Source organism: Melanerpes formicivorus, unplaced genomic scaffold, assembly GCF_026170545.1.
Source record: "Melanerpes formicivorus ecotype bairdi unplaced genomic scaffold, bMelFor1.0.p_v2 SCAF_61, whole genome shotgun sequence".
Lineage (NCBI taxonomy): Eukaryota > Metazoa > Chordata > Aves > Piciformes > Picidae > Melanerpes > Melanerpes formicivorus.
Genome location: NW_027142413.1, coordinates 298372 through 313129, shown reverse-complemented (window position 1 = coordinate 313129; position 14758 = coordinate 298372). Strand labels below are relative to the sequence as shown.

The following is a 14758-nucleotide window of genomic DNA, read 5'->3' as shown; positions in this document are numbered from 1 at the left end:
CTGGAAAAGGAGCGAAAAAGAAATATAGCAGTCATAACTGATGTAGAAATCCTGTGTAAGTAAAGATACAGCAAATATTTGTACTCTACAGGACTTCTAGGGTTAGTATTTTCTGTAAAAAAGAAACATGTCGTCATACATTTTTTACCTGGATTTGCTAAATAATGAGTTTTCATAAAAAATTGACTGATAGGGTTTTGCAATTTTCAATGTTATTTTTTGCAATTATTAGAATCCCTTAAAAATGTATAATTTGAACACTTTATAATTCTTCCATTTCTAAAAAAAAAATAATTAATATTGATAAAGAAGTATATGAACCAATGTACAGCTCTGCCTGCCAGTCAGTTTAAACATCTAAAACCTTCAATTCAAAAGAAAAGAAGCCAGTTCTTGAAGTCTGATATGTACAGAGCCAATTGTCTCTGAGTCTGCAGGCTTTGCATTTAGAGAAGAATAAATATGGTAGGATTTAAACTCCCTCTATATTATAGCTCATCCCAAAGACTAGAGGGGCTAGGGGCAGCTAGACTTGTCTTAACAGATATGACATTTGTAGGTACTATAGGAGCGACACCAGATACCCAAGCCGCCTGTCTGCTGCAAGTCCGGCCGCATTCACAAGACACAATTGGATGCACGAATAGTAGAGTTTATTTATATGTAACTCACACAGATTCTTTAAGATTGACAGTGATAAATACATTAAACTCCAAACTACAAGCTCCAAACTACAATTGCAGTCACATACTTAATCTCTCTCAGCATAGCTAAGGTCACAAATCTTATTCAGAAAGGCATTCCTTCTGGGAGAAGTCCATGTTGCAGGTGATAAGTGGAGGGAATGGAATGGTGGGCCTCCGCCTTGTCCCTTCCAGTCCCCTTGGTACCATGGCAACACTGACCACCGGGTCTCCACCCAGCCCCTGTGCCTGCTCTGGTCACCATGTATTTATCAGCAACATTTGGCTCAATATTTTTTTCATTATTTTATGATTCCAACATTTCTCCTACCCTGACTGCAGTCACATCCACACACTCAAATTTATCTCAGATTTCAGTACAAGGAACACTGATTGAGGCCCTGGGCAGCCTGATCTAGCTGGAGGTATCCCTGCTGACTGCTGGGAGTTTGAACAAGGTGACCCTTCCAACCTAATGCAATCTGTGAATCTGTGAATTCTCGTGGTTCACATGTGTCTGCTGCCACTTGTTGCGCCTTCTTCAGTTAAATCTTGAGGTCTTGTGTCACATTAGGGATATGAATGCAGCAGTCTGTGCTGGAGAGGTTTAGATAGCCACAAAGTCCATCTTGGCATAACAGAAGTAAATCTAGTTCCATGTGGTTCTGAAGAGCTGTTTTCAAAGTAGCTTGCAATTGATGGTTAAGCAGGTGTATGCTTTTATTAGTAGTATTAGCTAATTTTACTACTTGATAGGCTAATTTACTCATCCATAATCACATAAATGTAGTAGCAGACCCAAATCCCCAGAATACTTCCATTCCCCAGGTTATTCGAGTGGCTGCTCCTGGGTCCCGGCACCCCTCTACACCTCCCTCTAACACTGCTTTTGCCTGTTTTATGCAAGCTACCCAGTGGTGTCAGACAGGAGTCTTTTTCCACGTGGGACATATGGTTGGGAGTCCCAAAGTTGGATTGGGAGGTCAGGTAACCCAGCCCATAAAGAGGTATACACATTGTCATCATCACAGTGCCATATCAAACCAGAGGCACCACGGTAATCATTATGAGGTGCAAAGTTTGCACTTTTACTGCCTTATGTTTTATGCTATGAATCCAGCACAGACAGACCATTTGTGGGGGGTAATATAATCTGGCCAATAATATTTAACTCACTCATACTGTTTCAAATTGGCAAGATCATAACAATGACTCATTTGATACTGGGGCAAAAGAGAATCCCTCGTCAAATGGTATGTAGCTATGAAGGCCATTGTCAGTCCCAAACAACTGTAGGTATAGCCATTTCTCTTGTTACAGTGTTGGCCACTATACCACTGTGTGCACCACGATGTATTCGTAGGTTGATTATATTGCAGGACATTGGTTGCTCACTCCCAAGGCCATAAATTTGTTGCATCTCATAAGACCCAATGGCAGGGGAAAGACGCGTTTGTATTTTCATAGCATGTACACTATGGTTTAGGAATGGTGGAAAAAATGAACAGTTGACTAAATCACAGCAACTCACTCTCTATCTGGAGAATAAGGATTTACTATTTGAGGATATTGCTTGTATTCCATAATTTCACCAAGCTCCCTGCTATGCCTGTGGGAAGAAAACCCACAGGAAGGGGGCCTTCCACAGACATAGGTAGGGGAAAATAAGCAGTAATGCTGGATTCATTGAGGGCAGCTGCAAATCCCTGTATCTAGGTTAAAACCAGGTTATCATCTAAACCTTGTGTGGCCTGCACAGATAAAGTTCACCTATTTTCACTCTGAATATCTTCTTGATATGCTGTCTTTTTCCGTAACACATACAAACATTATCAAGCCAAAACACATCTTCCCAATGCAGGCTATAAATGTCATGCTTGCCAGCTCCAACTATAATTGTTATCTAAGTGTGTGAATATGGAAATTGCATCTAGCACCTTTGTTCATAATTAAAAGTTATTCTGTCAAAAACATTTGGTTTACAAGCACATACACAAATCAGAAATGAAATCACACCACACATAAGCACTAACAATCCCTGTAGACTTGAGGTTAGTGCAGGAGAGTCCTTGGTTCCAGGTGCAGCTTTCTGACATCTGGGTATCTGGAAAATACAAAAGAAAATCTCTTGGCGCCTGTCTAACAGGCACTCATTAAGTTAGGAAGATGGCATTACCCATCTGGTACTAATTCAATTGATTTTTTCAGAGTTAGCCTTTGCTTCCCAATCTGTGGTAGCTTGACTAACACATATTGTCCTGCATAAAAGCCTATAGGGCACTCCCCAGGTTTCTGATGCATATGTGGTGTTATAGTCGTAGCAGTAACATAGAAAGCTTCTTTTTAGGACAGCCATTTCCATTCCATCTATTGTTTAATTGATAGATGACACTGGAAAGTCATAGATGACATCTGATCTCCTGAGTTTTAGCAAATTGATTGACCAGACATTTGTTCACTCAACGATACCATTAGCTTGGGGATAATATGGAGTATGAAATACCCACCGGATGCCTTCATCCTTTGCCCATTCTTGTACTCTTGTGGCAGTAAAGTGGGATTTGTTATCAGTTTGCCACAGTGTTTTCCCATCCTCGATATGCAAAGGAGGTGCTTTACCCGCGTGACCTTTTTAAGCTGCAGACAACAGCATGAACAGGCAGTCACTGTTCTCATAATCTTACAGAAACAGACCAGCCTTGGGCTGTGACTTCCTGATACTGATCAGCTCATCCAGTATGGCTTTGCTTTATGTGTAGCCATTCAAGTCAGCATTACCATTCACGATCATCATTTATCATATCAACTTCTTGTGACTGGGTAAGATTATCAACCTGTTGATTAAACTGAGCAACTATAGATGCTGATTGATTACATCCTTTCACCCAACCAATATCCAGTGTTTGTTGTTCTCCTTTTACTAGCAACTGTTTTCAACTGTCAGTTTGCTAGATTGGTACCCTGTTCACTTGTCAGTTAGTAGCTGCCCAGTCACCTACCCACGCTGTAGCACCTTTAAAGACAACATATGGGTCACTGTAGATATGATCGTCACCATGTTTTGCTGGATAAAAAAAACTGCTTTATGCTCTCCTTGTGTACTCCTTTGTTGTGCTTCACTCAGCTTCTCTCCTGTGAATATGTCCAGAGCCACAGCCTTACAATTCCACTCACTGTTTTGTCTATGTGATGAAGCATCAGTAAACCATACCCCTTTGAGGTCTTTACCCTCTTTCAAGCGAGGTGCCTCCCTAATGGGAAAGAGTTTGCTTAGTGGGGTCTGAAATAACGAATTGTTATATATATATTTCTATACTTTAGATACCTTAATATTGCCTTCTGTAATAGGCATGATTTTATTAATACTCTCCAAATAGGCACATGATTTACAGGCTATTGGTTTCTGGGCAATGCCTGCAGGTAGGGCTGTGCCTTTACAGACTACCTCTAAAAGATGGGAAGGTCCCCAGATGATTATACTTTGTCCCTTTCTTATCTGATGTACTTGGTTCACTGCATGGACTAGAGATAACAAACCTTTTTTGAGGTCTGAATATCTGGTTTCAGTGCCATTGAAGGAATGAGAGCTAAATTTTAACAGTCTCTCTGGTCCTTCTGGCCCTTGTTGCCATAGAGTCATGAGAGCTGTGTTCACTGAATACCCATTCTAAATGTATTCATTCAGATGTAAAGGGACTAATTGTTGGGAAAATCTTAATTCTTCAGTTAGTAAATCTAATGCAATCTTGTGTTGTTCAGTCCATTTCCATGATTTATACCTTTTAAGCAGGTTATATAAACAACAAGCAATAATCAAAAACCCAGGAACATGTTTGTGCCAGTAACTAACTGAAAGTCCCTAAAACTTGCTGCAACTTTCTTCTTGATAGTTGGACATTGTCCTTGATCTTTTCCCAAGATGCCTGGGGGAACAGAAGCAGCTCCTTTAATCCACCATCCAGTCTTAGGTTCACTTTGCCCAGTGAAATTCTGTCCTGATCCATCAGGGAGTTTCCACTCTCTGCCACACAACAGATCAAATCCTAAAATACTATCCTTGGTAGCTCCTACCAGAACTTCAGGTTGGGTCACTCTTTTACCTTCTGCGAGCTGCAAAATAATTTTGACTAATTTTGACTCAGCGAGCAGCTGAATTCCAACAGTTAGCACTGATGAACAAGCCACACAGGAAATTGAACCTGGATCAGAGTGGTGAGAACCAGGAACCTTAACTGCTAAACCACCAGGGGCCAGTGGTGTACAGAGCTATGTCGCAGTGGCCAGAGAGAAGCTGCACCAACCGTTCCTCCCACCCACACCCCTCCTGGGAAGGACAGGAAGGAGAATTCAGGAGCAAAAGAATAATGGAAAGCCCTGTGGGTTGAGGTAAGGAGAGTTTAATGGAATAATACAAAACCACTTGGATTTGTAGCAAGCATGGGAACAGCAGAACTCAAGCCCAGAACCCAAAAGTGGAAGTCCGGAAGTGGAGAAGAGCCAGCAAAAACTTGGAACAGAATGCTTAACAAGTCACAGTCTGAACTTCAAGTTCCATATTCCTTTGCCCTGGCCAGCCCTTTCTTTATATAGTAGGCATGATGACAGCACGGTATCAAATATTTATTAACGCATTTTGGCTGAAAACTTGAACAAACATTTCTTTATGACCCAATCAATTGCAGTAAAACCTATTCTGCAACTGCTAGGTTTCACGTTTAGGTATTCTGAAGATTCCTTAGTGACTACTGACCTTTGATCACCTGTATCAGTAAGAAAATATATACAAACTTTCCTTGGCCTGACCAGGACACTGTTAAGCAGTTGCTGCTGTTTATTCAAAAGACATTGTATAGTGAGAATGTAAAAGGTAGGGTGACTGTGCTGGGTTCAACATGAACACACCGCACACAAGCACCAATCCAGAAGATTTCTGCATCGTCTCACCTGCACCTGTTCCTGATGCCCTACAGCAACAGACTGTTCCTGATTCTCCCCTTCAAAGATAAAGACAGTGTCCTGGTTCCTGATTCTTCTTCACATCCCTGCCCAGCACAAGCATCACCTGCATCAACCAGCACCGGAGAGAGAAAGACCGCCCTAAGAGAAAGACAGCCTGGATAAAGAAGGACTTGCATCAAGAATTCTAATACCATGTTTTTCACAACTGGATAAAGGGACTGTGACAGGAAAGTGGAAGTGGAACAGAGGGGTGGACTGAGGTGGGTTACACCCATCCTGGGGGGAGGGAGGGTTGCAAGAGCCCTGCTTCCTCCAGGGGACAAAAGAAATCTGATCCAGGTGGACTTGGCTTCCCCCCTCCCAGAAGGAGGGGTCCCCCAGGTTTAAATTGGCTGGTTCCTCTCCCCTTTCCTGTCCATCAAGGCTATAAAGGGGAGAGAGTGGCGGCCATCTTTTTCTTTGCTTCTGCCTTGCCTGTTTGAAAGGACCCACAGCTGCTGCCAGCATCCTGGTTCTGCCACGTGGTCGGGTCTGATCTTCTCCCTGCTGCATCCACGCTTCTCTAAAGGACTGAAATCCACATACACTGAGGGAGATACAAGGCCAACAAATTTGCTTTTGTGTATTTTCCTATTCATCCTTATTCCTTACCCTTGCAAATCATCCCTGTTATTGCTATATATATTTTGTTAAAAAATTTACTTCTACTTTCAAACTGACTTCAGATTTATTTTTTTTTTGGTAGATTAAACTCCAGTTAAGGCTTAAACCACCTCAGTGATTCACTGCCCTCCCTGGAGATACAAGGTTTGTTTCTGGAGTTCATTTAGATCAATTAAGTCTCATTGCAAGGCTGAAGGTACAGGACTGGATTTGTGCCCAGCTGAATGGCCCATTTGTCTCATTCTGGGTTTTGTCCCAATTGTTGTTCTAAAGCTCAGAAGATGGCTGTAGTCATGCCATGTGTAAGTTGGCACAGTGCTCCCATGGCTAGAGCCTTATGCCATATGCCATTTTGTCATGTTTCAGATGGGGATTTAGACTCTGGCCATGATGTGGTGATATGGAGCTGCCAGACTTGTCGAGTAGGGCTGGGTGACCTCCTGGGGGTTGTACCAGCTCACTCTATGCAGCACCCATAAGTCACTGTTTCCTGAACAAATTTGCTCCACATTGGTCTGTGAATTTGCTCTTTAGGTGGTTGTGCTTCCAATGCAGCAGCATTCACAGCATGAATCGTTTGGATATGATCTCAGGCATTTGATACATATATTTTTAGGTTATCTGGAAGGCCATGAATGAGGGGAGTCAGTCTGGCTGGGTTGATGGGAAGTAACATCAGGGACTCCTTTAATAGATCCCTCATACATTGCTTGTATGCATGCTGTCTTTTGCACAGAGGCTGCTAGATCTGAGTACCCTGAAGTCTTAATGACAAGGGTCACTGTGGGTCTATGTTCCCAGCCCAATAAGCTGCTTGAGTAGTTAGTGAGTAGTTGTGGTTTCCTGGGGTGGTAGTTAGAAACAATCCATGTCCCCAATATCCTTCTGTCTTGTCCTCACTCAACAAGACTCATTTCTGCCTTTGAAGTAAACCCACCACAGTACTCTGTTTCTGATTCCTCTGGGCACTGGGAATATTTTTCCTGCAATTTAGCTAGCTCGGCAGGGGACCAGGGAATGGTACGTATTGTAGTGGGGGCTTCTCTATCTGCTTCTTCAGTAGGCCCACTTTTAATGGCTGAATCTGTACTTGTTCTGGAATAAAGTCAGGGTCTTACTAGATCACTGTCACCATACAAATGTCCCAGTCCCACATTTTGGAATCCTCACAATGTACCAGCTTATGGATGTGCAGGACTGAATTAGGGAGTGGTCCATGTGAGATTCAATCAAGTAATTTATGTAATCTTTCCTGCAGCTTGTTTTCTCATCTCTCAGATGCAGCCCTTAGTTTTTCTAAATACTCATTTTCACTTAAGAGAGTATCTGCTCATTTTCCCAGTTTCTCTCATGTCTCTTTCTCAAAAACTAATGACATTTGAAGTACCTCATTCTCTGACCTTAGAATTGTATATTCTATATTTGCAAACTGTTCATGGGGTGAGGAATTTTTTTATTTCACCAAAAAGCACAAATAACTCCTTTACTGCATCCTGTTTTTTGTTTTCCATTGACTTCTACATTGTTCTGTTCACTCTACCACCTTGTTGTCATCCATCCAAAATTTCTAGGCCCACTTTATCTCTGGCTGGGATGGTGTACACTTGTGTTTCTGTAGCAGTTTATCCATGGCAATCCTGCTGACCATAGCAATTTAATGTTTCATTGGTAAGAGAGAACCTCCTTGCATTCTAGCCAGTCCTCAGAGATTAGAGGGGCTACAGGTGACTTATCTCTTAATAGATATGCCCAACACCAGATATCCAAACAGCCTTTCTGCTGTAAGTCTGGCCACGTTCACAAGAAGCAATTTGGTGCACAAATAGTACAGTCTATTTATATGCAACACACAGAGATTCTTTAAGATTGATGGCAATAAACACATTGAACTACAGAGGCTCTATATTGGCTCCAAACTACAATTGCAATCACACACACAGTCTCCTGGAGAAGCACTCAGTGTAGCTGAGGTCTCAAATCTTACCCCAGAAAGCATCCTTTCTCTGGAAGGCATGAAAGGGCAAACATGGTGATCTGTCCCAGCTGTTTGGCATCGAATTCTCAGTCCCCTCCAAATGAAATACAAAATCGGGGCAATATTTATACCTTGTTATCGACAATTGTGCAGAGTGTGGAAGTGGGACTGCAGTCAAGTAATCACTTCTAGTGGTCAAACAGTCATTTAACAGTTGCACAAGATGCTTCTTGTTTTTTTCTGGTGTGACTCCTCTGGTCAGCGGTGTTGCAGGTGGAAGAATGGAACGGTGGGCCTCCGCCTTGCCCCTTCCATTCTTCTCGGTGCCATGGCAGCACTGACCACTGGGTCTCCACTCAGCCCCTGTGCCACCTCTGGTCACCACATTTTTATCAGCAACACTGTGCTCAGTACTTTGTCCATGATTTTATGCTTCCAACAGCAGGAAACAGGACGCCTTTTCTACTTCAGCTATTTTAGATGTTGTATTTTTCCAAATATATGCCTTGTCATTTGCCTTTCTAATAATCAGGAAGTATTAAATATGTAATTGCACATTAAATGTGATGACAATTCTGTGGAATATAACATCAAGTATATTGAATTTAAGGCAGTTTCAAAGTCTTTACATATTTATGTTTGTGAGGCAACGAAAAAAATACTGATTTCTAAAATACTTATAATGAGTCTTCTTACTGCTTGAACAGACTTTACATAATGTGTGTTCCCAGAGAGCTTTGTTTTTGTCTGGAGCTTTGTGATCTCTCTTATTGTTTATAAATCCTCTCATTCAAACAGCTTGATGCAGTTTCCAGTGGATGTACCTGCAGCTACCAGTCTACTATGTTCTACAAGGACTCATGCAATGCCTCAGTACAGATTACAATATTTTTATTGGCCTTGAGCCAATCTGCAAAGGAAAGCAGGTTTAGTTATGCAATTACATTCCAGAATACTTTAAAATAAATTGTCAGCTGAATTCAGAATTCCTCTGGGACTTCAATTGCTGTGCTAGATAGATCATTGTTCACCTAATGATCTGGATAAAAATGTACTTCCTATTAATGTCAATATTAAAACATTCCAAGAGTATTATAGCACATGCTTTTCATATATATATGTGTGAACATTCAGTTTGACATCAACATCAGCAATTCATTTAACTAGGATAAAAGCAAATTCCACTGAAGCTCAACAACAGTGAGAAGCAGCATAAGTTATGGCCATCTGTAATATAAAAAATATCTGATAATTTCACAAGGGAACGCAAAGAAACGGAAGCCAAAAATTGATAGATGTGTATGGAAGTAGCAAAGGCGCACTGGATTATATCTTCTACAGTGTCACCTTTTGTTGTTGTGTACCATGGGGATAATGCAATTCTCTTCTAGGATTAAAATCACACATTATTGAAATGTATATTTTAAAAAGTCTGGAGAATAACTCACGTGTAACAAGAGTCTTCTTTTGTCACTCTTCTCACTCAGAGTTTTAACTGAGAGAAAACTTTACTGATTTCATTGCTCTAGCTATTCTTTCCCTGTACTTCATCTGAAAACACTAGAAAACTGAAAAATATTGGCGAACTCAAACACTTCCCAGGCTACCTTCTTCCCAAGAATTTGAATCTTAAACAGATTTCACTAACAAGATCTTCACTGAAAATCAACACAGTTTTCACATCAGTTATATGCTGAAATTGTACATACTCTGAGGAAACCTGGGTGGATTGTCGTTCACATCAGTGAGCGTGATATTTACAGTTGTTGACCCTGACAGCCCTCCGACCTGCCCAGCCATATCTTTGGCTTGAATGACAACAGAATAATGCTCTCTGGCTTCCCTGTCCATGTTGTGCAAGGCAGTCCTGATGACTCCTGTGATGGAAAGAGAACAAACAAGCAAAGAAAAGAAAGATCAGCAAATAGAAAGCTTAGGCAGACCCTCTTATTTTCAAGACATGGCACATTTTCCAGACATGTAAAGCTTTTCTAGAATAAAAAAAAGCTAGCTTTAATTTTTTGTGTCTTTTATATATATATATAAAATCATAGAATAGTAGAATCACAGAACAGTAGGAGTTGGAAGGGACCTCTGGAGATCATTGAGTCCAAACCTCGAGCCAAAGGGTAGGCCCCACCAACACATCCAGGGGAGAGTGCTCTAGATAAGAAGATTCCACAACCTCTCTGGGCAACTCTTTCCCATGTAGTTCTCATCTGCTGTTATTATTAAATCAGACTTGTATGCAAATTCTACTTTTTGCCCTTAATACTAAATCCATGATAATGTATCTAAATAATTGGAGATGATTATCGTAGTTGATCATTGTGTTGAACAATACTGTGATTTCTTTTCAAAGTAGGCCACCTTGATAAGTGGAACATGAAGTGAACAAATAACCATAAACCTGACCAAAACACCTTTTGAATAAGGTCAAAATGTTGTTCAGCTAATTAAAAAGGACAATAATATAACACATGATCTGGAAAAGATTCCACATTTGGATAAATTTTCATATGCTAACTAATTTAGTTACAACTAACAGACAAGATCTAAATTAATAATTCAGATTATCAGCTAAAAAGAGAGCTTGCTTAGGCAACAGGGCAAGCATTTAAATGGTGGCTGAATTATTTTCTCCCTATGATACCTGCTCATTACATACCCAGGAGCATTCCACTTAATGGCAGTGCTTCATTGACCCATGAATAACATGTTAAGGACCTTATAGCTCTGTAGCATAATCTATAAATGTTTTAAATCATTTAGAGTGCAAGCTTACTCAGCTTTTAAGTATGCTTATACGTGAAGTGCAAATGAAATACTGTGAAACTGGTGTCAATATGGAAATGGGAAATATTTTTTCCAAGTATATTAGGTACTTAAATTACAATGAAATAATTTCTTCTTGGCATATTATGATAACAGATGTGTAAAATAAATCATACTCAAAGCAAAGTCATCAAATTCAACAATCCCTAAAACACAATCAGGAAAAGTTCTCCATTATGGAAAGTGCTTTGACTAGTTTTAGTGTATCAGAATGTAAATACATATGCATATATGTTGCAACAACTACCTTGCTAATATGATTAATTGGTTTCATTACAGGTCCTTGAAAGAAAAATCCTAGGAACAAAATATTGTTGAGATGTTTTTGGTGGAAGAAAAAAAAAAAACAACCAACCACCAACCAAACTACTCATTTTAAGTGATAAACATTTATAAATTCAGATTCATAGTTGCAAAAAATCCCATTCTATTCACACAATGAAGAATACTAGTTAAAACTCCACATGGGAGGAAAAGTGTCTAACAACTGCACTTGGTAAAAATAATATTGTATAAGGAGCCATGGTAAAACACAAATGGATGTTTTGGAATGTTGAACACACGTTCATGCTAGCATTGAGTGCACTGCACTTTTCATAACTTTCTTACACACACACAGATGCTGATGATGTTATACAAAATCTAACAAAATTCTGTTATAAGACTTCTGATGCATGTGTTCACAAACATTATTTTCTTTCTTAGACCAAACATCCACAAAATCTTTGTCTACTAGGTGATACAACAGGTAGATATTGAGTTCTGTTGAGATTTAATCAAGATTTATTGACCTGAGAATTAGATATTTATCTAGCTGGAGAAAAGATAAATCTCTGCTTAGAGGTACAATAAATCTTACAATTGTCAGAAAACAGAAGTCTGTGATCTTCCATTGTTACAGGTGCACTGTTATCAAGAAAATGACTACTGAAGTAGTGAAGTGGTGTAGCTTGTTGAAAAGAGGCAGTATCACATTATGACAAATTAAACAACACAATAATAAGGTCCCACAAAACATAAAATATGCCTGTACCATGACAAGACACAATTTTATAAAGATGCTTCTCTTTTTGATTTGACTGAATAAATTATTCTTCAAGGTGGTCAACCTCTGCTGTACATACTGAACACCTCTGGATTTGAAGATGAAGCTTACCTGCATTTGCAATTATTTGGAATCTAGACAAAGCACAAAAACGAAAATACAGGAGAGGACTGGACCAAGACTTACTTAGGAATAACTGCACATATGCTTGGTCATCAGCCCTGGGAAAATTAGAACTTTGTGACACATCCCATAGACAGTGAGTAAATTTGTACAACTTTATAAACCAAGTCTCAGATACCATTATTTTATACAATATATATTACAAATGTCTGTGCTTCATTCTGTAAAAAAGAAAAAATATACAATATCAAAGCATACTCTTTCCTGTTTCTTTTCCTATCCACCACTCTTATCTACAGTCATGAAAACAAAAAAATGCAAGAACAGCTCTTGTTTTGTACTTGGAGGTTTCAGTTACTTTTTGAGAAAACAGGGAAACCTGTCAACTTACAACTTGATTTCTGTGATCAATCAGCAACCATCTGAATAAACTACAGTAGTCTACACGACCCCCTCTGATGAACACAATATTTATATAGCTGCAGAACAAATGTATAAATGTGTCTTTTCCAGATCAGTTTAGAACACAACAATTTGATTAAAGATCAAGTGATCCTATGTAACTGGGATATTTCCAGTGTGTCAAACCTCAATACCATTCAGTTACGCAATGGCAACATAACCTACTCTAATACTGCACGCTTGCACTGAACATACATTATTTGTTCAAATCTAGAAAATTTTCACTGAGAATTTTATACTGACCAGAAAAACACCACTGTAAAATATTTCCAGGATACTATTGAAAGTATTGAAACCTATCATGGCCAAAGATGAAGAGTTGAAATACCTATTTTTACAGCTATAAATATTTTTGGAGTTGTAACGAATTAATTTAAAATGCTTGCAAAACCCCACCTATCTTTTTAAAATAAGGTTTCCCTAAAAATAATATTTTCAGTGAGTTTACTTGTCTGGATAATGAACTTGTGATCTACACAGAGCATGAAAATAGACCACTGGCAGTGTCAGGGAACTTTCTGCCTTTTTTAGGGCTCAATCTAGTGCAGTACTTGCCACATCACCACCTAGAATGAAGCAGAAAAAGAGGACTTCAGTACCCTCTCTGTCATTTCTAAAGGATATAACCTCTCAAAGTACTTCTACTTTCTCCATTTCATATAAAAAACCCACAGTATGACAACACAGACAGAAGATAATAAAGCTGCCTTGATTTACAATTTTGTACAGAGATTCAGTGATTGCTTACCAAATATATGTTCTAAATAATGATGTGAGGATTCATTCAAACTTATTCAAACGAAGCTGTGATCAGTAGAAAATAAACTTTCAAAACAACCAAAGAAGTCTGGCTTGCTTAACATGGCTGACCTTAAATGAGACTATTAATGTACCTTTTAAATAACAAAAAATAAATGATTTCCTCTTCCACTAACATTTAGAAAGAGAAGGATGCTTCTAAAAGTTCATGAGGAAGAAAGCACTGGTCTGTATGTTTAGCTCAGTCTTCTAAATCACCAGAATGACCAGAGGAAATATGAAATAATTTGCCTAAAGCAATTTATCTGTAGCTACATTCATAGTATGTGATACATAAACAGAAAAGAGCACTCATCTCATGTACCAGGAAAGACTCCATGATATCAAGAGGCCAGCCACAGGGAATCTTAATCACAGTGGACAGATCTCCTCATGCAGAAAATGCAGCAATTACGGCTTGCCATGTTTGGAACTATCAAGTGTCTTTCTTGTTCACTCTTTTAAAGACCCTCTTAAAATACATACATGATGAAGGTAAGCAGGACCTCACACTGTCAGCCTTGATCTGGTATAAATCCAGATACTTCAAATTAAGATAATGAAGCGATGCTGATTTGCAGTAGTAAAGAATCTTACGTTTTATTTTTAGGCATAAAGCTTCTTACCATGATTAGGGCTAAATTCTCAACTTACTAATCTACTTGATGAATTTTTGCACTGCAGGTGTTAAAGGTGAGCTGAGTTCATATCAGGGAAGGCTGTCTAATATGGGCAAGGTTGCTGTTACAGCTTCTGAGAATCTGACCAATAATTGCACTTTGTTTATACCATAATGTTTCTAAAATCACAGCTGAAGAGTAAAATATGTATTTGTGAATCTGTATTTTAAAGTCAGCAATAAGAAGACAGCACGTGCCATTCACATTTTCTTATAAATAAGCAATTAAAATAGCTCTCTTCTACTTCCAATTTGACCATTTTTCTCATAGTTCAATTTTAGACAGTCCAGAGTTCTTTATCATCTTGTCTCACTGGCAAATTACAATATACAAGCAAAACCAATTATCTGATAAGGCACAAAGTGATGCTTCAATATACAACAAGAAATATTTGTAGAAAAACACTTTATATAAACAGTGTATTTCTGATAATGAAAATCTGAGGGAGAAACTCAAAACTGCATATTGAGACAATATGTAAGTAAGCCAACAGCAGAAGTGCAACTGTAAGAAAATTTTGACTTCCTAACACTCA

The 14758-nt window shown here is 39.1% G+C and overlaps 1 protein-coding gene across 8 annotated transcripts in view; it reads right to left on the bottom strand.

The window, feature by feature from the left end:
- Window positions 1-14758, bottom strand: part of CDH18 (cadherin 18) — a 279170-nt gene that overhangs the window by 57268 nt on the left and 207144 nt on the right. For all 8 annotated transcript variants that reach the window (XM_068161968.1, XM_068161970.1, XM_068161965.1 and 5 more), the window contains one exon: window positions 9990-10157. In XM_068161968.1, the coding sequence (XP_068018069.1) occupies window positions 9990-10157 (168 nt within the window). The remainder of the gene's footprint in view (window positions 1-9989; window positions 10158-14758) is intronic.